The sequence below is a fragment of the Guillardia theta genome, assembly GCF_000315625.1.
Source record: "Guillardia theta CCMP2712 unplaced genomic scaffold GUITHscaffold_1, whole genome shotgun sequence".
In the NCBI taxonomy this organism is placed as follows: Eukaryota; class Cryptophyceae; order Pyrenomonadales; family Geminigeraceae; genus Guillardia; species Guillardia theta.
Window position 1 is genome coordinate 1274833 of NW_005434673.1, and position 24877 is coordinate 1299709.

The 24877-nt window shown below is 54.4% G+C and overlaps 9 protein-coding genes across 9 annotated transcripts in view; 6 read left to right on the plus strand and 3 right to left on the minus strand.

Moving 5' to 3' along the window:
* Positions 1–196: 196 nt before the first annotated feature.
* GUITHDRAFT_99287 (hypothetical protein) lies at positions 197–2541 on the minus strand (the record flags this gene model as incomplete). The annotated part of the gene is made up of 9 exons (XM_005842434.1): positions 197–546; positions 599–662; positions 730–787; positions 833–933; positions 1046–1103; positions 1198–1248; positions 1294–1358; positions 1674–1777; positions 1824–2541. The coding sequence occupies 9 exons, from the start codon at positions 2539–2541 to the stop codon at positions 197–199; spliced, it is 1569 nt and encodes a 522-aa protein (XP_005842491.1).
* Positions 2542–3266: 725 nt separating this feature from the next.
* On the plus strand, positions 3267–4289 carry GUITHDRAFT_131692 (hypothetical protein; the record flags this gene model as incomplete). Its single annotated transcript, XM_005842435.1, has 3 exons — positions 3267–3361; positions 3408–3558; positions 3600–4289. The coding sequence occupies 3 exons, from the start codon at positions 3267–3269 to the stop codon at positions 4287–4289; spliced, it is 936 nt and encodes a 311-aa protein (XP_005842492.1).
* A 994-nt stretch (positions 4290–5283) lies between these two features.
* GUITHDRAFT_160481 (hypothetical protein) lies at positions 5284–8905 on the plus strand (the record flags this gene model as incomplete). The annotated part of the gene is made up of 15 exons (XM_005842436.1): positions 5284–5511; positions 5565–5627; positions 5674–5736; positions 5783–5887; positions 5948–5983; positions 6127–6180; positions 6297–6368; positions 6396–6453; positions 6496–6568; positions 6737–6784; positions 6923–7067; positions 7234–7280; positions 7326–7386; positions 7443–8483; positions 8575–8905. The coding sequence occupies 15 exons, from the start codon at positions 5284–5286 to the stop codon at positions 8758–8760; spliced, it is 2280 nt and encodes a 759-aa protein (XP_005842493.1). The 3' UTR covers positions 8761–8905.
* Positions 8906–9814: 909 nt separating this feature from the next.
* Positions 9815–15658, plus strand: GUITHDRAFT_99290 (hypothetical protein; the record flags this gene model as incomplete). The annotated part of the gene is made up of 24 exons (XM_005842437.1): positions 9815–10356; positions 10422–10473; positions 10516–10590; positions 10631–10692; positions 10744–10854; positions 10910–11351; positions 11469–11540; positions 11582–11712; positions 12051–12152; positions 12632–12853; positions 13063–13270; positions 13311–13418; positions 13476–13631; positions 13675–13764; positions 13961–14007; positions 14101–14191; positions 14498–14535; positions 14579–14690; positions 14736–14766; positions 14818–14867; positions 15168–15258; positions 15299–15430; positions 15477–15556; positions 15602–15658. The coding sequence occupies 24 exons, from the start codon at positions 9815–9817 to the stop codon at positions 15656–15658; spliced, it is 3102 nt and encodes a 1033-aa protein (XP_005842494.1).
* A 15-nt stretch (positions 15659–15673) lies between these two features.
* Positions 15674–16684, minus strand: GUITHDRAFT_149813 (hypothetical protein). The gene is made up of 3 exons (XM_005842438.1): positions 16641–16684; positions 16123–16381; positions 15674–16077 (listed from the first exon to the last, which is right to left on the minus strand). Exons 1-3 carry the CDS (start codon positions 16671–16673, stop codon positions 15758–15760), a joined length of 612 nt encoding a protein of 203 aa, XP_005842495.1. The 5' UTR covers positions 16674–16684; the 3' UTR covers positions 15674–15757.
* Positions 16685–17724: 1040 nt separating this feature from the next.
* On the plus strand, positions 17725–18469 carry CTF18 (chromosome transmission fidelity protein 18; the record flags this gene model as incomplete). The annotated part of the gene is made up of 5 exons (XM_005842439.1): positions 17725–17825; positions 17878–17909; positions 17960–18071; positions 18271–18318; positions 18367–18469. Coding segments are annotated over 5 exons (396 nt in total), but the record flags the coding sequence as incomplete, so codon positions are not given.
* An 83-nt stretch (positions 18470–18552) lies between these two features.
* Positions 18553–20262, plus strand: GUITHDRAFT_99293 (hypothetical protein; the record flags this gene model as incomplete). Its single annotated transcript, XM_005842440.1, has 12 exons — positions 18553–18606; positions 18653–18718; positions 18766–18847; positions 18896–18961; positions 19020–19072; positions 19124–19294; positions 19482–19496; positions 19541–19671; positions 19718–19802; positions 19852–19920; positions 19972–20035; positions 20081–20262. 12 exons carry the CDS (start codon positions 18553–18555, stop codon positions 20260–20262), a joined length of 1038 nt encoding a protein of 345 aa, XP_005842497.1.
* Position 20263: 1 nt separating this feature from the next.
* GUITHDRAFT_99294 (hypothetical protein) lies at positions 20264–22448 on the minus strand (the record flags this gene model as incomplete). The annotated part of the gene is made up of 4 exons (XM_005842441.1): positions 20264–21793; positions 21840–22027; positions 22073–22281; positions 22327–22448. 4 exons carry the CDS (start codon positions 22446–22448, stop codon positions 20264–20266), a joined length of 2049 nt encoding a protein of 682 aa, XP_005842498.1.
* Positions 22449–22750: 302 nt separating this feature from the next.
* Positions 22751–24877, plus strand: part of GUITHDRAFT_156789 (hypothetical protein) — a gene marked incomplete at both ends in the record, with an annotated part of 4531 nt that continues 2404 nt past the window's right edge. Inside the window, 11 exons of the mRNA XM_005842442.1 lie at positions 22751–22862; positions 22988–23091; positions 23138–23277; positions 23324–23470; positions 23512–23587; positions 23815–23892; positions 24057–24120; positions 24172–24212; positions 24254–24310; positions 24536–24583; positions 24714–24776. Of these exons, the coding sequence (XP_005842499.1) occupies positions 22751–22862; positions 22988–23091; positions 23138–23277; positions 23324–23470; positions 23512–23587; positions 23815–23892; positions 24057–24120; positions 24172–24212; positions 24254–24310; positions 24536–24583; positions 24714–24776 (930 nt within the window). The remainder of the gene's footprint in view (positions 22863–22987; positions 23092–23137; positions 23278–23323; positions 23471–23511; positions 23588–23814; positions 23893–24056; positions 24121–24171; positions 24213–24253; positions 24311–24535; positions 24584–24713; positions 24777–24877) is intronic.

Consider the following 24877-nt stretch of genomic DNA (forward strand, 5'->3'; position numbering starts at 1 on the left):
GCACAAGCCAGGCCTCATGATTGACCTCCTTTTGCTCGCATGACCTCGAGGAGGCGATCGACGAGCTGAGACTTATTGCCCGTGGTAGAGCAACTGCAAGTGGGTGAGAGCAATGAAACACGGGAACGAGGGGGGAGTTGAGGAGGGAGAAGCACAGTGAGAGGGGAGCACGGGGATAGGAAGGAAAGGAAGGAGCTCACTTGTACTCCTTGAGAATCTCCTTGAGCTGAATGACCTTGAGGTCTCCGACGATGCTCGGATGGACCACAAACTTGAGCGACTCGCTCTTGTGAGCAGGAGCAGGAGCAGGAAGCTGCGGATCAACCTTCACTGTCTCCACTTCCAGCTGACTGAAGTCCAGTGAGCTCTCGCTCGACGATGCTCCATGTTGCTTCCCCTCCTGCTCAATCTCGTATGCCTCCAACTTGTTGTCGAAAGGCTCGGAGAAGGCCTCAAACTCCTCTGGCATGTCAACAGAAGTTTTCTTGCTCTCCTCCATGTCGCTCGTCTTGTCCATATCCTCTTCTGAGATGTAGTTGTATCGATCTGTGCTGCAGTCTCAGCGCTAGCACATTCCCCTCCCCTTCCCCTCCACCACCGTGATCGCCGTTCTTGTCCAGCAACTCCAGGTTAGCCCCATTGATGAAGAACAGCTCTGGCGACTACACGGCTTGTCTTAGTCCTCCTCAACTATCTCGCTTGCCTCCTCCTGCTACTCTCCCTCCTCACCTCGTCGAGGAAGCTCCTTAGATTCTGGTAGTGATACCTCAACAACTCGAGCGCATTGCTGCTCCAGCCCTTCAGTCTTTCGCTTTCTCCTCCTTCTCTCTACCTCCCGTCGATCGTGTTGGCTTGCAGATGTCGCCCAACGTCTCGCATGGTCTGCCGCCCCCCGTTGTCCGCAAGGAAATTCACGACCAGCTGAGACAAGCTCTGTGAAGGAGCGTGAGAAGTCGTAGAGGGGGGGGACGAGGCTGGAAGTTTCAACAAGATAAGAAGCGGAAAGGATCGGAGGAGACGAGGAATAAGACGGGGAGAGAGCAACCTGCTGGATGTGACCTAGCTCAATCACGCTGTCCTTCTGTTTGCGACGAACGGTGATCCTGATCATTATGAGGACATGTCGGGGAGAGGATGCATGCAAGTGAAGAGGAGAGTTGAGGGCAGAGAGGGAGTTAGGTCGGCAGCGGCCTCTACCTGTCAATGGCGTCGTCGATGAAGATCGGCTCGAAGTCGTAAACATGCGAGCTGAACCAAGAGAAGTCAAACAAGGTTTTGTTTCCTTTGACTCACCTGCGATCTAGGAGATCGCGATTGCAGCTGTTGCGCATCGATGCAAGAAAAACTCTTTTCCCTTTCTGGATTGTTGATTCACATGAAGGGTAGCGGAAAAGTAGATGACAGGACTGGTGAGTTGATGATGATGATGATGATGATGATGATGATGATGATGATGATGATGATGATGATGATGATGATGATGATGGCGATGGCGATGGAGATGATGATGGAGATGATGATGGCGATGGTGGTGGTGGTGGTGATGATGATGATTGCGATGATGATGGCGATGATGATGGAGATGATGATGCAGATGATGATGATGATGATGATGATGAGGTTGTGGTTTTGGTAGTGATTGTTGAGGACGAAGAGGTAAGGCAGGAACAGACCTGTTTGACTCTCGACATGGCGGGCATGAAGTCCTTGTCGCCTGTCATCAGCACGCAGGCATCGTACCCATCCTGAAGTGAAGCATAATGCATCATATCCACCGCTGCAAAACCGTCACCATTGGCCCCGCCAGCATCGCATTGTCGCACCGAGACTGATGTCGACGCACTTCTCTTGTCCTCCTGTGTGTGTGAGCAGGTGAACTTCAAAGTTGCTCCTATCCATCTCCTGGAACATGCGGACGCGAAGGCTCGACGGGTGGGTGCCGCTGCGGACCGAGCCGAAGACGATAACGCGCATTACGTCCACGAAGCGACCAGGCAGATGACGCTGCAAGGTCTCTCGGATGAAGGCCTGGAGCTCCGCCCAGTCGATGGAGAAGTCTTCTATCCAGTTGGTTCCGAACTTCTTGATGAAGGGGCAACGGCTCTGACCTCTGCTGAAGAAGCTGTAGAAGAGCCATGTCCCATCGATGAAGATCATAACCTTGATCGGTACCGGCATCAGATACCCTCGTGCTCCCTCCTCCCACACCAAGTCCCTTCTACTCGCTGCCGAACTCTCCTGCTCCTGCTTGCTGCTAGCCTCGCTCTTGGAGGTGTAGCTGAATGACGGCAGCCGGTCAAGCTGAACCTCGGGGATCCCAAATGAGTTGGAGAAGGTGAGAGGAGGCGATCCTCCACCTCGACCTCCTCTTGTTGTCTTTGTCCTCGAGTCTCCTGTTCGGCTGTTGGGATAGAACCTCTCCTCTTCTTGCTCCAGCTCACTTGCCTCGCTGCTCTCCCACACAGAAGGGATAGGCCAGCCCCTTCCTGGGTTGCCTTGCATTCTGCCATCCCCTCGTGGCATCTTCGCATTCAGCAGCATGGCTCCTGGCCTCAGAGCTGTGCAGGCTCGATGGTGATGTGGAAGGCACATGCTCAAGGGTATGGAGGATCTCATGAGAACGAGAAAAGCTGCGCCCCCCATGTTTCACCGAAATTTTGTGGAGCTTGCTTCGTTCAAACTACCAGACGCGTCTGGTCGTGCTTGTGCTTTCCTTGATCTTGATCTCGGTTCAGCTCCTTTCTTCTAACGGAATTCTCGTTTCTGCACCCCTCATTCACCCTCTCTCCCTCTTTCCCTCTCTCTTCATCTCGCACTACCTCTTCCACCCTCCCCCTATCTTCCTCTCTCTCTCTCTCTCTCTCTCTTCCTCTCTTTTCTATCTCTCGCTTGCTCTCTCTCTCTCTCTCTCTCTCTCTCTCTCTCTCTCTCTCACACACACCCCTGCTCTTTGCCCTGCCCTCCTTTCAGCTTCGCTCCACCATATCGGGGGCCGCTAGGGTTTAGAGGCTTCAGGGGGGCAGTGAGGGAGGGTGGGTGGATACAGACAATTGGGGGGGGTACCTTGATTTGTGTCCGTGGGAGGCATGGCAAGACAATGGTTGGCGACAGGGTTGGCGATGGCATGCAGGGCTGAGCGTTCGATGGCGGTCGCAAGTCTGCATGAAGGACCGAGGAGGTACCGCGAGAGACTTAGCAGAGCATGCTCTGCTGCTTGCAGACTGAGATCGGCGATCGGCGGGAGGCGGTGGGTGTCACAAGCAAGAATGTCCAGGGACCTTTGCGAGATATCAGAGCTTGATCAGTCGCAGAGCAACTGGAAGCAGCCCTCGATCGTCCTTGTACAGCCCTACCTGGACATGTTCTCTTGCTCTCCTCCTCCCCCCGGGCTCTGATGCCTTGCACAGGAACGTCGGGTCGGTGGCCCGAGTCATGATGAACTTCGGCCTGTCGGATCTGAGGATTGTTCGGCCAAGATGCGACCCCTTGTCCGAGCCCGCCATGTCCAACGCTTGCGCTGCAGTCCCCATCCTAGAGAATGCCAAGATCTACGACAATGTGAAAGAGATGTTGTCTGATTGCTGCTCACTGAGGTGAAGGTACGAGACGCCATTCGCGACAACGATCATGTGGTTGCCTGCACGGCTAGGAGAAGAACCCTGGAAGACATTCCAGTCATCTTTCCCTCTCAGCTTCGATACTTGCTGTCTGACGTCAGGGCTGTTCGCAACTTCGAAGAGAAACATCTGGTGGATACAAAACACGTGATGAAACTCGGCTTGTTGTTCGGAGCGGAGCGAAGTGGTTTGACTAACGAAGAGGTCGCGCATGCAGAGTATATCCTCAACATCCCGTCTTTTCCCGGTGATAATTCTCCCATCCTTGGGCTTCTCACTTTGATCCCGCTAGGCTTCGGTGTCTTGAACCTTTCGCATGCTGTTGCCATCGTCGGGTACGAGTTGTGGCAGTTCCGAGAAGAGCGTGCGAGGCGGCCGTCGTACCCACAGGTGCAAGAGCAAGAGCAAGAGCAAGAGCAAGAGCAAGTCCCTCGTGGAGCTCGGCATGCAACAAGATTGGAAGTTGTGCATGCCATGGACAGGCGAGAGCAGCAGCATGCAATCATGGCGTGCGATCGTCTGACGTTGATTGGCAGGATTGACGCTCGAATTCTGCAAGAGAAGCGAAAGTTCAACGCTAACAGCCTTCGACGAGTGATGCTGCGAGGCTACGTCACAGAGAAAGAGCTGAGTTACTTCCATAGCATCCTCACGAGAATGTTTGAGGGATAAACTAAGTGAGTGGAGCCTCGTACCAGCAAGAAACTAGGGGAGCGTCTCCTGCTTCCTACGATTCTTCGTACCAGGTTGAGATGTCTCCGACAAGCTCTCGTCTGTTCAGGAATTGAATGGAGCACGAGCACACTAATCGGATTGTAGCATGATCCTGCTGGAGAAGAGCGACTGACAGGCTTAGCCAAGCAAGGAGCTCGAAGGCTGCTGTCAGAAAGACTCAAGCACGTGAGCAGCGTACTGACGATGCTTCAGCAGTGCTGTTTCCGCTACCACCTCGTGTTTGTGACGTCAACTTTTATCCGATTGATGTTGATGATTAAATCATCGCGATGACCCACTGGTCCGCCGGGCCTGACTGTAAGCTCTGAAGACCTACACTGGCAGCATCTTCCGAAGTGGGAGAGGGCCAGGAAGTCTGAGCTCGGAGGGCGCGAAAATGATGGCATACGAAAGAGGAGGACGAGCACGTTCCGTTGATGAAAACCGCATAAGAAGAGACGTTTCCATTGCTGAGAAAGGAAAACTCGAAGATGACAAAATGAAGAGTCTGGGAAAACGCCGTTTTGTTATTGAAAAGCATGTCCTGCAAACAATTTATAAAAGTGCTTGCAGCCATGTAGAGCCCCGGGGCAGTGTGAAAAGGATGTACAAAGGACTAGAATTGAATCATAGCCTACTCGATCGAACTTCACTGCCGATAGTGAAGGTCATCGATGATCAGCGCAGTTTTGATTGTTTTTTGCCCGGAAGGCACCTGAGTGTAAGGCTGACGCAGTTACAGATCATCGGCCCGTACTGATTTCGGGCCGGGGATCACCAAGGCCGTTGAAGCCTTCCGACCGTCCGGTCGGCGTCTGAGTCCGTCGGCGATCCGATCAGAAACCGCGTGCCGGGGCCCGGCCGGGCGGCCCGGGCCGGCGAACTAAAACTTAGTATCTGTTTTTTTTTGTTTTACACCGAAGACCGTTATGGCTTCAGGGGGACCAGGAGCATGAGAGCGCTGGAGGAGGCGACGAGGGTTGTGAGGGAGGCGCTCGAACTGCAGGCAAGCAGCCTCGCCTCAGAGCTCTCAGCTCTTGCAGCTGACTGTCTCATGCAGGCAACTTGTCATCATAAGTTGAGTCAGTGCGGGTACGGCGATGGGAGAGAGGACGATGGGTTTTCAGGGCAGGAACAAGAACTGTCACCCTCCCTTGCAAGTGCCCAGACCCATGACGAGGTCATACCTGCCTGCAGCTACGTCGGAGAAGTTCTCTTCTCACCCTCGCACAGTTGCTCCTGTCTTTGCTGCAACACCTAAGGCAATCCAGCGACTGCATCAGGCGATGCATGAAGGTGATCTTACGCGAGAGGCTGCCACGAGAGAATGACGCGTTTCTAGGCGTTTGAGGAGGAGAGAGAGTCTGCAGCTGGACTGGAGCAGCTTCTGGAGTCAGCCAATCAGGTCCGCTCCTGTTCTTTGGTGTAAATCTGCCGACGAAATTTACCAGGAGATGGCATTGATGTTAGAGGCGCTGCGGGAAAGCGATGAGCAGACGGCCATGCAGAGAAGGACGGCGAGCTCCAAGTTCGTCTTGAATGCATTCCGAGAAATTGTGAAGAAGAACGTTTGATATCCTTGTTGTCATTATAATATGACTGAACGTGTATGATAGCGTGACAAAGGTGCTCTTGAACAGCTTCATGAAGAGGTTGATGTGAATTGTTTCGCAAGTCAGTGTTTGAATTCGAGCAGGTGGAAGAAAGCATCAAGACATTCTTGAAGGAAAGAGCAATGCTATCTCGATCTGTAACCTACTGCTCCATCACTCACTCATATCTCACGATGAAGTAGATCCAGAAAGACTGTAAGCGCTCGCGAGACGCTGCTACTGGTCTCTTCCATAAGGTATATCTCGCCCTCTGACCCTCTATCTGACTCTTTCTCAAGGTTTCAGAGTTGCATGCAAGGAGATCGCGGTTTCATCCCTCGCGCTCCTGCTGCTCTTGACCTTGTTGTCTCAGGTTGAGCAGGCGAAGATTCTGCGTCTTCCCGGTAGAGCGAGGATAGTTTGTTGCGGTCTTGACCTGCTGCAGGTGTCGATGTTGTCAAGGACGAATCAGGAGAGACATCGGAGAAGTCTGAACTCGAGCCCGGATGAGGAAGAGCACGAGAGTGAAGGTACTTGACTTCCTTAATCTTCTGCCTCATCTCGCTCTCCAGCCGTGTTCTTTGCGGAGATCCGAAAGATTCTTGAGATGAACGAGAAGCTTGCGAGTTCAAATGCGAGTCTTATGTAAGTTCTCCTCTCATTCCTCTCAGCCTTGCTTCTAGAGGAGCTGAAACAGATAGATAGGGAAGGGGAGAGGGAGAGAGGGAGAGGGACAAGGTAGGGAAAGGCAGGGGGAGAGAGAAGGAGGAAGGAGGAAGGACGGAGAGGAATTCTGACGATTCTGTGCTGTAGGGAGGCGATGGAGGAGCTTGAGCGCATTGAAGTTATCCGTCTGAAGAGGTGAGAGAGAAGCGGACTCGTCTTGTGTGATTTTGCTGCAGCGAGCGAGATCGGCTGCTGTCCAGGGTGCAGCGAATGACTAGAAGGCGATAGACGTGGCAACGGGAGGGCAGGCGGGTGTGCTGACGTCAGTGACAGTTGCTGTTCGCTAGAGGAAAAGTGCGATAAGCTCGAGGAAGAAAAGGAAAGACTCCGTGCGCAGCTGGAAGCGACCAGGTTGCGCGCAGAATCTCAGTCAGAGTCCTTCGCCTCGGCGCTGAAGGAGTCGGAAAAAGCATTGAAGGTGAGGTCGAGAAAGAGAATGAGGAGAAGATAAGAGGAGAAAAGATTAAGCAATGTAATGGCGGCGGCGGCGGTTGTGATGATGATGATGATGATGATGATGATGATGATGATGATGATGATGATGGCGGAAGAAGCAGGGAGACGGCTTATTCATGCTCATGCAGGAGGCTGTCAGCAGCGTGTGGAATGGGCAAGAGAGGAGGACAGAAAGGTTTCGCTCAATTCCCCTTTAAGACCCCAACTTTACACCTCACAGCCCTGCGAAAGAGAAACAGATCATTCAGCTGCTCCAAGAACGATCCCAGCTCAGGGCGACCGTAAGTGACGAGCTTCCTCTGACGAGACTGGGGGCGAGGAAGTGATGGTAACGCAGGTAGCAGCGCTAAATGCTTCACTTGAGATCTACCAGCGAGAAGTTGTCCAGCAGCGAAGCGTCGATCCATCGGCTGAGCAAAAGGAGGAGGAGGAGGAGGCAGCGCGAGCGAGAGAGGCTGTCTATTCTCGTGAGACGCCATCGTCGTCGTCCACCCTTCCAGCTTCAGACAACCAACAAGTTGGCAGTGAACGCCCTAAGGGACTGATGAGCTTGCTGAACAGAAGGAGGGAGAGGAAAGATGCAGACTCGACCCCAGGCCCTCTTCCTCTTTCTTCTGCGAGCTCTGTTTCCTTCCTGGCTCCAAGAAGCTCACATGGCAGGCCTGGCAACGAGTTCGATCACCTCCAGGAGCAAATCGATGTCATGCACAAGTCCATTTGGAGCCTCTTGGGTTCGCAGGGGAGCACAACGGCGGAGAAGGATGTGGGCGTGCAGGAAGAAAGAAGGGAGAACAATCAAGAGGAAGACGAAGAAGACGAAGACGAAGACGAAGACGAAGACGATGCGGAGAGAGAAGAAGAAGAGGAAGTGGAGGTGAGAACGAGTTTTCAGCTCAGTCCGATGGGCAACAAGCATGCAAGTCTTCAGCGGCTCAGCTTGGAATCTCCTCTGCAAGGGCCCCTGGACTTGGAAGACTTCACAGAGAGTGTTGGGAGGGAGCGACGGGGGGAGGAAGCATCGCTTGCCGTGAGCGAGGACGGCCTCTTCGACCTTGTCATCACAGTCCTACAGGCTGACCTGCCTCAGCTTGAGAGGGCGTTGAGGAACAGGAAGACAGGAGGAGCGGCGGACGGAGTTAGCGAAGCCGTCCATGTCATTGCAGAGGCAGGCAAGAGACGTCAGGCCCACAGCTTGTCCGCCTCCTCCCTCCTTGTCGACGATCCGCAGCCTTTCCTTGGTCACCCCAACGGGCAGTCGCTCAGCAGCAAACCCTCCTTCCTCTTCCGATCCTGCTCTGCCAACTGCTTCCTTCGTGTGTCGCTGTGGACAGGAGGTCAAGGGGATCCGATGCGATCTCTTGGATGGACCAAGGTGTCGGTAAGGAGGGGGAGGGGAGGGGGAGGAGGAGGGGGAGACAGTGTGGGGAGAAGGATGGAGGGAATGGAGGAAGGAAATGATAGTGCGACAGGTGAAGGAGATTCTCCCAAAGGTCCTCCATGCTGATATGGATTGCTCGGTCAAGCACAGCGACTGGTTTCCTCTCTCGGTGGACCCAGCAGCGTCTCGGGTGTCAGGAGACGGAGGGAGTGACGCGATGAAGGCTGTCAAGCTTCTCCTGTCTGTTACCTACCGAGGGAGCACAACAGATCTGTGACAAGAGTGTGGCGGCTAAGAGCGCATGGCAGCAGAGGAGAGGTGATGTTGAGAGTTACGAAATGTTACTTGATGTTGAGATATAATGTTGCTTCATGTTAAGATTTGATGTTGTTTCATGTTGAGAATGAATTTTGTTTCATGTTAGTGCTTCAGCGGGAGGGTGAACCAGCGAGCGGATGAAGGTAGGGTTCAAGAGGAGGGAAAAGGAGAAGGGAGGGTGCAGGAGAAGGGAGGGTGCAGGAGTTGAAGAGGAGAAGGATGAGGACAACGGGATCTGGAGACGATCGGATATCGTGGATGAGGAGGAGGAGAAGATTCATCCTCCTGGTCGTGTCCGCTGTCGAGTCGTACACACTGGCACAGGTGGATGTGGGTGAGGGGAGGGAGCGGGGGAGGGAGGGGGGGGTTGTAGGCAAGAAAGGAATTTAGAAGACAATGATGATACTAAAGGAGAGGTTGAAGTAGACTGAGGAGGCAGTGGTGTTAGTGGTCATGGTGGTGATAAAGGAGGGGGGAGTGGTGGATGCGGAGGACTGAGGAGGATGGGGCCGGGGGCAGGCAGAGAAGGGATCGAAAGACAACTTTGTGCTGAGAACAAAGTCCTTAACATGAGGTAGACAAAAGTTTCGATTTCAATGACAACATACATGGAAAAGGCAAGCCGGAGCAAGCAAAGGAGGAAAGGTAAACCAACAAAATCCGCCTCGACAGGAAACTAGGAAAGGGAGGAGACAGCAAACACAAGTAGCGTGAAAGATAAGACCGTTGATGGCTGCCAAACTCAGTGAAATCTTTTTTTCTTTGCTATGTTTAGCAGCCCGCCTCGGGATTGCTGGTATTCTGTTATCGAAGGCACCTGTTCTCCCTGCTGTTCTCCCCTCTCCCTTGCTCTCCCCCCCCCCCCCCCCCTTCCATGTTTCTCCCTCCCTCCTCTCCCTCTATGGAGGCTTCCAGTGCTTGTTGCGACAGGCCATGAATCAGGATCCTGTCTCTCCTCCCTCCCTCCCTGTCCCTCCTCGTCTCCGACGTTGCCCGAGTAGCGAGACGTATCGATGCATGCCGGGCAGGGTGCGAGGGAGGCGATTGGGATTCATCAACTGCGGGGCCTGACTTTGCTGGCTCATCCGATACCCTCGCCCCATCCCTTCAATGAGACTGCAGCATCTGATCGCAGAAAGTTCCTGTCGGCCATGCGGGAGCTGGATGCTGAAGAGGTAGTCTTCTCCTCTCCTCTTCGCGTCTTGACCGAGATGAAGGTGTGCGAGCTTGACGACGTCTCTCTAGATAACATCACAGCGCTCGCACAAGACCCTCGTCGCTTGCAGACCACCGCAGACAATGCAGCGCTGGTTGTGCTGGTAGTTGCCCTAGGGCGAACACAGGAGCAGAGGTTGCAAGTACAGGACCGGGAGGGCAGATGGGTCTTCGCAAGGGAACTGGTGGATAGCGTCTACTTGATGAGCTCGCACAAGAAGTTTCGGGTCTGTCTTGTGATGCTCAGCGTCTTCTTGCAAGATTCCAAGGCGCTGCTCTGCTGGACTCCGGCGACGCTGGCGGTTGAGGAGGGAAGGAGGGAAGGGAGCGCTATGGTCATGTGAGCCCCTGAGCACTTGAGGAGGAGGAGGAGGAGGAGGAGGAGGATGACGCTGCTCTGCACAGGGTGTGGGCTGCTTGCCCCGTTCATGAGGGCTGGATGGACGAGAAGGGATCGGTCTGCTCTTGTTGTGTTAGAGGGTCGGATGACTTTCTGCAGGTTGTAACTCAAGTGGTGTGTGAGAGTTTGTGCGCGAACGCTGAGATTCAGAGCATCGAGGGGAGCATGCAAGAGGTAGTGAGTCGATAGGTGACCAGTCAGTGATGCATGGCAGGTGAAGGAGAAGCTGGACTGGTACAGAAAGAGCAAGGGCTCCGCCTCCTCCTCCTACTCCAGGTTTTCTTACTTGTTGTCGGGCAGAAGCCAATTGACGTGTGATGGTACCAGAGACTCGAGGATGTGGAGCATGGCCCAGGTCGGCGTGCTGCTGAGGAGCGAGAATGAGCGGGAGCATCGGCTCGAGTTCGATCGCGTTTGTCAGCCTTCCTTCAGCCCCAGGTCAGGCAACTGCCTGGCTCGCCCGCTTCTAAAGCAGAGCAAGTGGGAACACCAGGGTGCTGGAGGATGGAACGCTGGCTCCTCGCGTCCCCTGGCAGACTTTCAGCGAGCACGAGCTGGAGGTAAAGGTGAGCATCGCCTGCCCGACGCCGGGGGCCAAGATCTTCTTCTCCTCCGACGGGTCGATCCCTTCCCCCGACTCCCCCACGTCCTCCCTCTACACGAAGCCTGTCCTGCTCCAGCACCGCGACGACAGTGCACGCGACTTCATGCTGCAGGCTGTGGCAGTAGAGGAGGGGAGGCGGCCGAGTCGGGTGGGAAAGTCTCCGGTGTATCGCATCCTAGGGGAGACGAAGAGCGTTACGTTCGAAGAGACGAGGGAGGAGGACAGCGTCTTTCTGTCCATGACCTGTTGCACTCAAAACGCCATCATCTACTTTGATGAGGATGGGAAAGTTCCTTGTAAGAATTCCTCCGTCTATTCCAGACCGATCCGAGTGAGGAGCAAGGTTGTACCCCCTCCTGCCCCCCCCCCTCCTGGTCCTCTTCCCTTCCTTCTGTACTCCATTTCCCTCTCCTCTCCTCTCCTCTCATCGATTCCTCAACTGCAACAGGAGATAAACACAATCGCCATCGCCCCCAACTGCGTCCCTTCCACCATCTCCACCTATCGTCTCCTCGAACAGGTCGACACATGCTGGGCATCTTGCCGACTGACAGCTGGCAGCTTCAAGTTCCTCGAGTACGGCTGGAGGGCGAAACGATGCCACCCTCCTCCCTCGATCCAGAGCTCGTAGGCCAGCAAGTGTTCCTTGACATGGCGAGAGTGTCAATCGAAGGGGAGGAGGAAAAGATGGGGTTTAAGATCACTTACACGCTCAACGGTGACTCACCCTCCTCCTCCTCTGCTCTCTACCGTGAGCCTCTTGTCTTTGACAAGCCCGGATGTTACAGGTCCTCAACGCTCTTTGTTCCCCGCCTAGCGCTCTTTCCTTTTTCTCTCTCCTCTTCCCTCCTTGTCCATCTCCTCTCCCTCCTTCCTCCTCCCTGTTCCTTCCTCTCTCCTCCTCTCCCCCTCCTGGTTCTTCTCTCCCCCTTTCTCCCTCTTTCCTTCCGTTGCTCTCATTTATTTGAGCTCTCCTCCCTCTCCTTCAGCTCTTTCGCACTTCCTATCCTGTTCCTAAGGTGTCTCGCAGGCTAGTCTGCATGGCCATGGCATACAAGATGGCTGATTCCCTCCTCGCCACCTGCGACTTCATCGTTCAGAATCGTTTGAGCTCCCCAGAGTTGCTTCCTAGGTGATACCCTCGTCCCTCGTCCCTCGTCCCTCGTCCCTCGTCCCTCGTCCCTCGTCCCTCGTCCCTCGTCCCTCGTCCCTCGTCCCTCGTCCCTCGTCCCTCGTCCCTCGTCCCTCGTCCCTCGTCCCTCGTCCCTCGTCCCTCGTCCCTCGTCCCTCGTCCCTCGTCCCTCGTCCCTCGTCCCTCGTCCCTCGTCCCTCGTCCCTCGTCCCTCGTCCCTCGTCCCTCGTCCCTCGTCCCTCGTCCCTCGTCCCTCGTCCCTCGTCCCTCGTCCCTCGTCCCTCGTCCCTCGTCCCTCGTCCCTCGTCCCTCGTCCCTCGTCCCTCGTCCCTCGTCCCTCGTCCCTCGTCCCTCGTCCCTCGTCCCTCGTCCCTCGTCCCTCGTCCCTCGTCCCTGCTTCTCCTTTCTCCTCCCTTTCCGATTTTCAGTCCTTAGCTCATGTCAAACTCTGTCTGTGCTGGTCTAAAGCTTATGGGCAGCTCGGGAACGTTCCGGGAGAGGACGGAGCTGGCAATGACGAGCGAGCACAAGGATGCTAGCATCTTCTTCACCCTCGATGACTCCGATCCTTCTCCCTCCTCCTCCTCTTCTCATCTCTTTCAGCGTCCCATACGCCTCGACAGACGCGATCAGGATCTCTTCACTGGAACTGGTTTGCTCCAAGGAATCTCGCTCCTTCCATGGCAACCCCTCGAGCTTCGGTGCTTCCTCTCCCTCTCCTCTCAGCACTCTGACAGTTGCCTTCTCCTATTATCTCCCCAACCCTCGCTCGCTCGCTCGCTCGCTCGCTCTCACCCACCCACCTCCCTCCCCTCTCCTCCCTGCTCTTGTCCTTTCTTTGTTCCCTCCCCCCCCTCCCCCCTTCACTTTCTCCTCATCCCCACCTTCCTCGATTGGACATCTCCTACAGATTCACCGCTCGCGCCATGGCGAAAGGTTTCATCGACTCGCCGGCGTCTCACGCTCGCCTTGTCCTCCTCCAAGTAGTTGAGACTCCGCGCGTTTCTCCCTCCCCCGGCGTCTTCCTGGAGCTCGTTGAGATTCTCTTCACCTCCTCGACCCCAGGAGCTATCCTCCACTACACCCGAGACGGTCAGGAGCCCAGCAAAGACTCTCAGGTCCTCCTCTTCCTCCTCTGCTGCTGGTCACAACCTTCAGGTCTGTGTCGGCCCCATCGTCCTCAGGGATGCAGGATGGACGGAGTTCCGAGTGCGGGCGGTGAGGGAAGGGATGTGGGAGAGCGAGGAGCTGTGCGTCAAGTTCGGGGTCGAAGCGCAGGCACGGCATGATGAAGCGTGTGCAGGAGCTGAGACGCTGTGGCAGGTGATGGCGTGGGGGAGCGGGAGCGGCGGGAGGCTGGGAGGAGGAGACGAGGAAGATCACGAGCTACCCTCTCGCGTCCTCGGGCTCGAGGACATCAACGTCGCTCGAGTCTTTGCGGGTCGATCGCACAACCTTCTACTTACTAGCTCTAGCAAGGTACTGCAGAGGAGAAGCTGGCCTGTCCTGAACGTGCGAGTAGGTGCTGTCAATGGGAGTAGGACTGGGCGGACGGTTGGGAAGGAAGGAGACGAGCAGTCTGCTGCCGAAAGAGATTCCTGCGATGATCGAGGTAAGACACGAGGAGCCGTTGCTGTTGCTCTCCCATTGCTGTTGCTCCTGCTTCCTCCTTTCCCTCTTCCCCCCCTTCTCCTTCCCCTCTCACCTCGTCTCTCACCTCTTCTCCTCATTCTCCCTTCTCCCTCTTCTTCACTCCCTCCTTCTCCTTCTTCCTGTCCCTCCTGATACAGCTGAATGTTGATCCTCAGATCGTTCAGGCAGCCGCAGGAGAGAGGCACTCTCTGCTGCTGAGCAGGTGGGAGAGAAGGGAAGTCGTAACGAGGGAAGGGAGAAAAAAGGGGAGATGGGGAGGGAGGGGAAGGGAGGGGAGATAGTGAAAGTGCAGCAGCTCAGGCATCGTCTTCTCCTTCGGGGATGGACTGCAAGGACAGCTTGGACAGGGTGACATCGTGAACCTGGTGGAGCCAAAGGCAGTTGAGGTGAGAAGGAGTAGAGAGGAAGAGGAGGAGGAGGAGGGGGAGGAGGCGAGAGGAGGCGAGAGGAGGCGAGAGGAGGAGGAGGAGGAGGAAGAGGAGGAGGAAGAGGAGGAGGAGGAGGAGGAGAGGATGATGATGATGATGATGATGAGGAGGAGGAGGAGGACTTGAAGAGTGGAAGAGAGAGATTTCAAGAGAAGGAGATGCAGGTAGTGCGAATAATGGAAGCGAAAGGGAGCAGATCGAGGAAGAGGAGATTAAGTGGAGAGAGGAGGAAAAGTGAGAGGAAACGTACTGACAGCTGTCAAGGAGGACTTGGTCGATGTCGTCTTCGTTGCTGCGGGAGGGTGAGAACGAATCGTCGCTCTTCCTACCAACTTTGCGTTTCAGGTATCACTCCCTTGCAATCGAGAGGAATGGGCATGCCACGTCATGGGGGCGAGGAGGTGAAGGGCAGCTGGGGTCGGGAACGAGGTACTCGACCAGTCGTCCGTCCCCTATGGTCAGCACCAACCTTGTTGCTACATGTCCCCTGACGATGTTCAAGTTCGCGTCCAATGAGGGCGGGGCTCGACAGGGTACTGCTGCAGGAGACGAGGAGGAGGAAGCGACTGACGTTCAGGCTGCAGGACTTTACGGCTGCAAGCTCAAGATGATCGCAGCAGGGGACTGGCACACGGTGAGGAAGATGGAAGTGGGAGAGGAGTAGAGGGAGAGGAGTAGAGAGAGAATGAGGAGTGAGAGGGAGAGGAGGACAGAGGACTTAAACCAAAATTGCAGGTGGCCGTGACAATCACTGGTGAAGTTTTCACTTGCGGTCGTGGACTGGAGGGTCAGCTCGGGCATGAAGGCGTCAACTTCTTGCTTGTCCCTACTCGCATTCTCCTCAACAATGTCAAAATCGTGCAGGTTGTCTTGACTTCAGTCGATCGACTACTTTCCTCCTCTTGACTCTCCTGCTTCTCCCTGAACATCTCAGGCAGCAGCAGGTCGAGAGCACAGCCTCCTCCTCGACGACAAGGGCAAAGTGTGGGTGTGCGGCAGCAACGAGAGAGGACAGCTCGGAACCGGTGTGCGTTGACTCCTCCCAAGGAGACTGACGGCTTCCAGGTCTTGACGGAGGCTCCAGCATCCCTTGCATCCTCGAGCCTCTCCGCTCTTCCAACATCGCGAGCATCTTTGCCGGGCCCGCAACGTCAGCAGCGGTGGACGAGCAGGGGGCTGTGTTCGCCTGGGGCTCCAGTAAGTCTCCCCGCAGCAAGTGATTAGGTGACCAGGGTGCTTGCAGACAGCAGCGGCATGTTGGGGCTGGGAGACAGCGAGGACAGGAGGACTCCCTGTGCTATCACGAGCCTAGGAGGGCTACAGGTCACTCCTCCATCTCCCTCCTCCATGTGATCACTTCGTCTCTAGGTGGTGGACCTGGCTGTCGGTGCGCAGCATATGCTGGCACTGACAAGGTGGAAGTAGCCGACACTCTCAGTTCTAGTAAGTTCACAACACAAGATCTCCACACAGCCAGCAGCTACACGCTAACACTGCTGCCTCTGGTCTTGCCATGCGCGTCTCTCACCGCCAGAGGTTCGCCAGCACGGGGGCAGTCTCAATGAGCTCGATAGGCGAGGAATGCGAGCCCTTCATCTGCTTGAACGCAGGGTACTCGGAGGAGGAAGTGGTGTCGAACGCGAAGAACCCATCCTCAGGCACTCCAAGTTGTGCGTCAGGGTAGAACTCGGGCATGGAAGGCTTGCCAATGTCGTCCCAGGGCTGGATCAGCGTGTAGTAGTGCGCTGGCTCCTTGGGGCCATCGGGGAAGCCTTGAGCCTGAATGGTGAGGTACTTGCCCATGTCATGAGGGTCGTCGTCCGACTTGTCAACAACGACAGGATCTGAGATAAAGTCAGGTGGAGCTAGAATGAAGCACATTCACCCACATCCTGTTACTATGTCCCATGGACCCTTCCTCCACAGGTCATCCTTTCCGCTGCAAGCGCACACTACTCGCTGATCCGGGTTGTATGTCGAAAATCCGGTGCACCGACAGCGTCCAACAAAGTCATCCTTGCTGACTGTGGACCAGCCGCCATACAGCGCTTGGCGCCCGCGGGGAACCGCGGCCGACAACATTTCATACTCGCTGGTTCGCTTGTTCAATGTCACGATAGTAAGAACTGCAGCAAGCAACAGTGCGACCTGCGTACTTCTGTCAGAGACAACTCATAGCATCTAGTGACCTCTTGAGGAACACTCCTCTTCTTTCCCCTCTTTCCCAACTCATCCTTCCAACATCACAGTTGGTTTTCCTGCGCATCGTCCTTCATATCTCCTCCGCTAATCATATCGAAGATCAATCGCTTGCTTGCGGAACCATGCTCTCTGCCCTTTCGTCCATGGCACCAACTCTCTCCTCCACAGTCTCCTGTCCCTCCTTCCTCCTCCTCCTCGCCCTTACCGCTGCAGCAGTCGCTGCCGTGGCCCTGTGCATTGCCGCGCCTCTTCGTATCTTTGGAAACGGTCTTGAATAACGTATTTGAAACGGTTCATAACGAGTTTATTGATTTTGGCGGGAAGGGCAGAATGGCGCGAAGGCAATTGAAGACATGGGGGAGGGAGGAATGGGGAGGGAGGAAGGCAGCAAGAGAAGAACGAGGACGACGATGAGGAGAGAAGTGAGTTGACGAGAGGAGGAAGAGAGGAAGAGAGGAAGAGGAAGAGAGAGAAACCAACACGCGCAGACGTTTTGACAAGAGAATGAACAAAACAAGAGTTAGCTTTTTTAAATATTGCGATGCGGTTTCAGAAATGTCGTTTGATCCTGAACAAACAGACTGAAGACCGGCAGCATGGACGTCGACGAGCTGTCCATGGTTGAGATGGCGTCGGATACAAACTTTCTCTCCTCATCTTCGTCTCCTGGGAGCAGGAAAAGAGCTGTCCCAGAGAGTGATGCTGCCACAAAAAGGCCATGTCTGTCTGGAGTCGAGCCTCAAGGTCTTCAGATTCGAGACTCGAAGGGCAACGTTCACGTCTTTAGAGAACGAATCAGCGTAATAGTCCAGCCACCCGTTGCTGATGCCTGTCTGACACCTTCGTCAGGCACAGAGCGAAGACATGACCAACACCACCCTGTTACAAACGAACATCTTGAACCTTGCAGCAGAGCTAGCTCTTGAGAAATCAAGAAGGCCACTCCAAGAAGTCTCTCAACGCAATCGGTGAGCTCTACTGTACGCTAGTAACAGCTCATCGAAAGTTGCAGCCCTGCTGAGAATGTGCAAGATGGCAAACTATGGGTCGACAAATACAGACCCAGAAGTTTCCTGCAACTCTTGAGCGATGAGGTACGTTGCAGGTCTTCACAGACGGAATGTGATGGAGATGATGATAGAAAACCAATCGATCTGTTCTCCAATGGCTCAAGGAATGGGATCCATCTGTGTTTGGGAAGAATGCGAAGGGTCCGCAAAGGCCGAATCCCATGAGCAAGGTGATGACAGTGCTATATGATTGGATAATCCGTCTAGCTAATTGGAACTCAGATTCTCTTGCTGCATGGGCCCCCTGGTACCGGCAAGACTACCCTGGCCCATGTGCTTGCAAAGCATGCAGGATATTTTCCTGCTGAGATCAACGCGAGGTATGAGAATCACTCGTCCTTTGACAAATCTATTCAAATGCTCTGCCAACAGTGACGAGAGAACTGCATCTGCACTCAAGATCCGTAATACACAGTTTTTGTGTGTTTGATGTGGTCTGATGATACCATTTCAGGCCTGGAGGCGCTCGCGGAGATGAGAGGCTCCTTTACGGGAGGCCGACCGAATTGTATTATACTTGATGAAGTGGATGGAATCGGTGGCAATGAAGGCCAGGTCGACAATCAGTGAGACGTTCTCAGACATGACGTTTCCCACAGGCTTTAGCGGATATTCTCTTGAAGATGTGTCGCGAATCTGGGAAGGACTCACAAGAAGACACAGTACTCGATCAAGACATGAACGACAAAACCTAAATATATGGCAGGAAAATGATCACCCAGGAGATCGAACCGATAAGAATGCAAAATCTGGGCAAAAGAAAAGAAAACACGTGTCTGTAAATCGTCCAATCATTTGCATCTGCAATGACGTGTATGTCAATCTCCTCCTCGTTAATTTTTCGAATGATGTTGTATGTAGCTATGCTTCATCGCTCAGAGCGGTCAAAAAGATCGCTCACATTGTGCGCTTTGCTCCCCCCGAGGAACAGAGAATGATTTCAAGGCTGCAGACAATTTGTATGTCATTATCTTTGTTGGCTCGTGAAACATCTGAAATCTGTCAGGTCGAGCTGAGCAATTCAGCATTGACCGACAGGCTCTGAGTATGGTGTACGAAATGCATAATGGCGATATAAGATCATGTTTGAATGCGCTTCAGGTGACATGGTACATCGAAATCATATCGAGCTGACCCATATTCTCAGATGCTTTCTCGCGACGGTGGACACGTGGATGTAGCAAAGCTACGAACCGTTGGAGATTGCGTGCGGGTAGAATGAAGCAACTATCTTCGATCTATTCAAGGACTACTACGCAGGATTGCAACATGAGTAGCGGACTATTTGATGTCTGGAATGCTACTTTCAAGCTTGCAGCAAAGCAGGACCAGAAGCAAGGGGGTAATTATGTCGAGATCCGAACGAAGCAAGATAACAATTTTTCCGTAGTCAAGCACATGGATTTGCATAAGTTGCTGAATTTTCATTCTTCCAGCATGACGACTATTTTACTGGGTCTCTTTTGCCTATTCCACTTCCTGGTTTGCATTCCAATTTGATTTTTGGGCAATAGGATGCCAACACAATTTCCCAAAAGTGAAATATACCGATCCAAGAATGCTCAAGGTCAGTAATATCTCTTGTTCAAGTCATCAGTTATAACGTGCATGCATACAGACTAGCGCTTGCTTGGAGTCTTTGGGGGATGCAGATGTCATGCACAGCTACATCAACCAACATCAATCATACTCGTTGAGCCCGTACCTCAAGATTCCTTGTCTCAAATTCCACCATCTTTGTGCCGCTCCGCAATGGCCTTCTATCGAATATCCACGAGCTGCCTCTGAGGTTTGTTGTCGTTCTTCCATCTCACGAAGTAAAACGGACTGGTGTACAACAGGTTATCCAAAGGCAGAAACAAAATATGAACGTAACTCAACATGTACTGACATCTATGAATCCATTGCTACGAAGATACGTTGATCGTTACATACTTGCCATCGACTTGATACCGGAGTTGAATGTGATTTTGCAGCCGGACATCAAAGTGGTAAGTGTTATGAGGGGATGATTCAAAGTTTTGAACCAATGCAGACAAATATGCACCTCATGAGCGCAGAGCACCGGCAACGCATTCAAGATCACGTCTCTATCATGCTCACCTTTGGCTTGCGATACCGTCCACAGACTCAAGATAACGGCAAGGCAGAATTGGCCATGCAACCGTAAGAGAAGTATTACATGTTTACGCTGACTCACGAGGATTGGTAGGCCCATTGAGGACTTAGTGAAAAACTTAAGCAAGAACTATCAGAATGCCCTCAAGCACGAACTTATGACTCACATCGAGCAGCTGGTTGAATCTACTTGCTGTCACTTTTCATGTTGATGGGAGTCCCTTGTAGGTTGAGATCGCAGCGCTCAAGAAGCGAGAGGAAAGAAATCCAAAGCAGGAGGGCGAGGAGAAACAAGTGGTAACGACAGAACCCTAGGAGATTGCGAGGGTGTGATTCAATTTACTTCAGAGCATCCCTGCAAATTTTACGACACCTCCTACGATAAAGAATAAGACGAAAGTCTTCGGGAATGGTACTGTGACAAGCCTTTGAAGTGTTTGGTGACAGTCAATTGCAGCCGGATGGGCTTCGCTCTCTCAACATGCAGCAAGCAAGAGTCATCTCGCCTGCTCCAACAGTGATTCCAACGTCTTGCTGTCCATGGCTGACCTGTTTCCAGCACATCCCGTTAAGTACAAGTTCACCGAAGGAATGACCAACGCGATCAAGCGCCCTGTGTTCCTCCGAGATCTTCTCTAGTTCACTTAAGGGCCCCAGGCGCAAGCACACTCCACAAGGCCTTGACAAGAACCTCTGTGTATGCTTGTGAATCTGGAACAAAACCATTTTCAAGATGCATGGAATGCAGCTCGTGAAGTTTTTCGTTGTCGTCCTCAATCTCGATGTTCGCATTGCATGCCATGGCCTCCAACAAGATGGTTTCTCCTGAACCCTCGCTCGTCATCGGAAAGTAGACAACACGACTGCTGCGGTACAACTCTCTCCTTCTGGTCGCGTTGGGCATCCGCTCTACACGCACTCCCGCAGCCCGAAGCTCTTCCTCGATAACAGGAGAACTTCTGTCCACGTACCTCCCAGCAAAGAGCCTAACGCCCTCCTTGTCTATCAACAACTCAGGTCGACTCGAGGAGGTAAAGTCGCCGATCACAACATAATCCAAAGCAGGCGCCTCCGCCTTTCGGCCCTCTAGCTGAAGGAGGCGAGGGTCGATACCTTTGGCTTGAAACACGTTGAGTGATGGGAAGTCTTGCTTCAACATCCTCTCTTGCCATGGCGAGTCGCACACGAACACGCCATACACCGCCGCAGCCTCTTCGTCCGGAGTGCAGTGCGGCCCGTGTAGAATGATGCCGAAAGTGGCTAGCTGGACTCCCTTCTCAGCTCTGCGGGGGTTGATCCGCTCGTTGTATTGGCGGATGAAGTAATCCGCCTTCCCTGAGAAGTCTCCCCAGCCGAGGATGAAGTGGAATGTGTCCTTCAAGCGAAAGTCTATCTCGGGCTGATCTTCCAGGTTCATGTACCCGATGTTGAGCAGGATCATGTGGAAATGCCGGCGGAGAAGCCGAAGCGTCTCCTTGAGCCCGTCAGACCAGTTCGCCTCATCCTCGGGCGCCATGTCGTAGAGGAAGATGACCTCCGGCTTGTACCCGAACCGAGGGGCCATGGCGACCTGAAGCTGCTTGCGGTCGTCATCGGACAGGGTGCGCTTCGGGAGGAACGACCAGTCGACATCGACGACAACACCGTCCCTTGTCACGAGATGGGACTGGACGAAGCTGTGCTCCAACTCTCTCACTCGAGCCAGGCTGAACTCGTTCGGAGCCTCTAAGGGATACTCGTCGAACTCCATCAAGTCCTTCATCGCCCTCCATCGATGGAAGTTGGTGTCTCGTTCAAAACGAGCCCACGTCTCGTCCTCACTGAACTCATGATGATTGATCAGGATGACAGGAGTCTTCAGGTCGTTCCAGGCCTTGCCGATGTCCGAGGGGTTTTCCTTCATCCTCTGGCCCATGATCACAGCTCTATCCTTGACATTCGCCTCCTGTGAATCGTCTCCTACATCCAGCGCCTCGTCCAGCCCGTTGAGCTTCGCGTACAGCTCCCAGGAGGCCGTGCAAGCCGCACACTCGAACCACTCAGTGGGTATGAACTCGTCCTTGCCGATGTTGGACCAGATGTCTGCCGTCATAGTGTTGTTCCATGACTGAACCTCCCAGCCCTCAGCGATGGGGTCGACAGTGACGGGAGGGTCGAAGATAGTTAGAGTCTGCAGCAGCAGGGTCACGGTCAGGAAAGGAGACGACGAGTTTCACCGAGTGGTCATTCATCAAGCTGTGATGCAGTCGACCCGGAGGAGGAGCGACTCTCCTCTCGGGGTAGGACAAGAGTACATCCCTCTTATGCTCCTTGAAGAACTTGACTGTCCTCTCCACGAACTGAGCTGGGAGCCAGACGTTGTCCTGAACGACAGAGACGAAAGGAGCGCGAGAGAGGACCAGACCTGCCCAGCCTCATCACTCATCTAACATCTCTCTCACGATCTCACCCGTGTTGATGGCGTTGCACTGACCGAAGCGCTTGCCTCGAGTCTTGGGCTTGCTCTGTACGATGGCTCTCAGAGGAACTCGAAGGTTCTCGGCGTACTTGGCTGCTTCGTGATGCCTCTCCTTGTTGAGATCGTCGACGATGATAAGTTCGAAGTCTCGGCGAGACTGTTGTGCCAGACATTCCAAGAGGACGTCGAATCCTCCTGGTCTGCAAGCGAGTAGGTGAGGAGCAGGTGAAAGAGGTAAGACGTACCTCTTGGTGATGAAGATGATGGACAGAGGAGGCGGATCAGTGGTACATGTCTCCTTGGTTTCTGCTAAGGTCAGGCAGACTAGAAGCAGGAAGCTACACTCGGCTACAAAACGATGCTTCATCTGCCTAAGCAGAATAAGGGAACCAGGAGAGAAAGAGGGGAGGGAGGGCAGGAAGGGATGGAGGGCAGGAAAGTTAGATGGATGGAGGTATGGATGGATGAAGAGAGGTAGGGAGAACGCGAGAGAAGCGGGAGGGAGGGACGGAGGGCAGGAAGGGAGGGAGAGAGGGACGGACGGACGGAGTGGACGGACGGAGGGAGGGAGGGAGGGAGAGAGGGAAAAGGGGGGCGAGGGGGGAAGATGTCAGATCGCAAGGGTTTTTAACGCTGGTCTTTCATTGACTAAACTTTTCGCCTTCGCCCATGGCGGCGCGGGGGCGGCTGGACACAGCCGCTCGTCAGTTTGCTGGAGATGCGAAGACAGCGACGCTGTCAGACAAGTGGCATGCAGACAGCAATCCCTTCCAAGGCCTCGGTGAACCTCCTCCTCCTCTCCTTCCTCGCCTCCTCCTGCTTCCACCCTCCCTTCCTATTTCCTAGCCTTGCTACCTCCCTTCTTCCATCCCCAGCTTGCCCCTGTCCTGCTGTTGAGAGTTTCAGTAGACCCTGTTCATCTCGCACTCTCCCGCCTCCGACGTCGCAACTATGACAAGTGCATTGATGTCGCAACCGAGCTCCTGGGAAGGCACGGCGTTGACCAGCAGGTCGGGGAGTTTGAAATTCGTTTGCCATCGTGACGATAGCAAGCAGGTGTGGTGGATCAAATGTCGAGCCCTGACCAACAAGAATGGCATTGTCGACACAGAGTTCGATGAAGAAGGTCTTGCCGAGCTTCTCCTCGATGAGAATGCTACAGCTCAGGTCCCGCGTCCTGGCACTTCACTCAGTCGGTACTTCCCAGCCTTCTCCTCCAACTCTCAGCTCACCTTGTCGCAGCCCCCAGTCCTCTACAGTGTCTGGGCCTTCACCTGCCGTCAGACCCATGACCAACAACGGTCGTCCTCTCTCCGGCTTCTCTCGTCCGGGCTCAGGCTTGACCAAGCCCGGCACCGGCATGTCACTTGAGCGAGCCATGACGTCGAGGTCAGCCAGCTGCCGCGTGTCTCTCGCTGACGTCTGAGCAGCCGCGTCGGCACTGCCATGACGAGGCCCGTCACTACCTCCGGTCGCTTCGTGCGCCTCGGAACCGCCTCCCTCCAGGTGCTCCTACCTCCCCGCCCCTCCCACTTCCTTTCCCTTGCCCTCCTCCCCTCCGATTCCCTCCTCCTCCTGCCTCCCTTCCCCTCACCTCCTCCCCCCCCCTCCCCCTCCTCCTCCTCCTCGCCCTCCCCCTCCCCCTCCTCCTCCTCCTCCTCCTCCTCCTACCCCTCCTCCTCCTTCATCCCCCCTTCCCCCTTTCCTCGGCCCCAGTGCTGACGAGACTTCAGTCCGAGCCTGGCGGCGCCTTCGTCAACCTGGAGAAGCTCAACATGCAGAAATACGCGGAGAGACCTTCACTCGCCAAGGTACGAGAGAACGAGGAGGAGGGGCGGGGAAGGGAGGGAGAGGGAGAAGGAGAGGGAGAAGGAGGAGAGTAGGAAGGGGAGAGCTGGACAGGGAGAGGGAGGAGGAGGAGCAGAGTAAGTGGAGAGGAGGAGAGGACGATAATCTGCTAACCTGGATGCCGCAGGCCTTGTGCGACTACATGCTCAGCGTTGAGCACAACCCTAGGAAGGCAGTCGAGCTGGGAGCAGGTGAGGTCGACTGCCCAGCACGCCGCGAGCTGACGACGTGCCGCTATTCAGCTGCTACCTCAGCTGTGAACTTCGCGGACTGGTGGTGGAAGGTGGGACGAGAGGAGGAGTGTTTGAGGTGAAGTTGCTGCAGATGAAGCTGGGACGAGGATATTACCAACTGGGTTTGCTTCGAGAGGCAGAGCTCCAGGTTGTGTAACTCTTTTTCCTCCTGCTCCTCCTGCTCCCCTTTCTCCTGCTTCTCCAGCTGTTGCACCTGATGTTCGTCCTGCTTCTCTTTCTTCTGCTCCTCCTCTTCCTCCTGCTCTTTCTGCAGTTTCTGCTTCCACCCATCCCAGTCGACTTCCTCACTTTCCGCTTGCATGCTGATTGCCTGCCAATGATGTCCATGGACAACAATGAATTGCTTTATTAGTATCTTTCTTCTTTGAAGCTCCAAGAGATGGTTTGCACCTACCTTCAGGTGTCTCTCTCTCTTGATTTTTCCTCCTCCTCCCTTCTCCCTCTCCTTCCCCCTTTGTCCCATCTTCCCTCTCCTCTTCTCCCCTCCCCCCCCCTCAACACTTCTCTTCTCACTCATTCTTTTGCATCAGCTTGCCAACGTCTATCTTCGGCTTGACCAACCTCGCAATGCACTCGACGTTTACAAGCAGTCAGTTCCTTTCTTTCTTCTTCTCCTCCTCCTCCTCCTCCTCCTCCTCCTCCTCCTCCACACACCTTTCATCTCGAGCCCCTCTGCCCCCCCCCACATATTTTT

Bases quoted from the DNA above. Each gene is read 5' to 3' on its own strand.
- GUITHDRAFT_149813 (XM_005842438.1), bottom strand. From the start codon at position 16,673: ATGCACAGGGCCACGGCAGCGACTGCTGCAGCG. The intron at 16,382-16,640 runs GTAAGGGCGAGG...AGAAGTACGCAG, and splicing joins CGGCAGCGACTGCTGCAGCG to GTCGCACTGTTGCTTGCTGC. The intron at 16,078-16,122 runs GTGGGTGAATGT...ACTTTATCTCAG, and splicing joins ATGGGACATAGTAACAGGAT to ATCCTGTCGTTGTTGACAAG.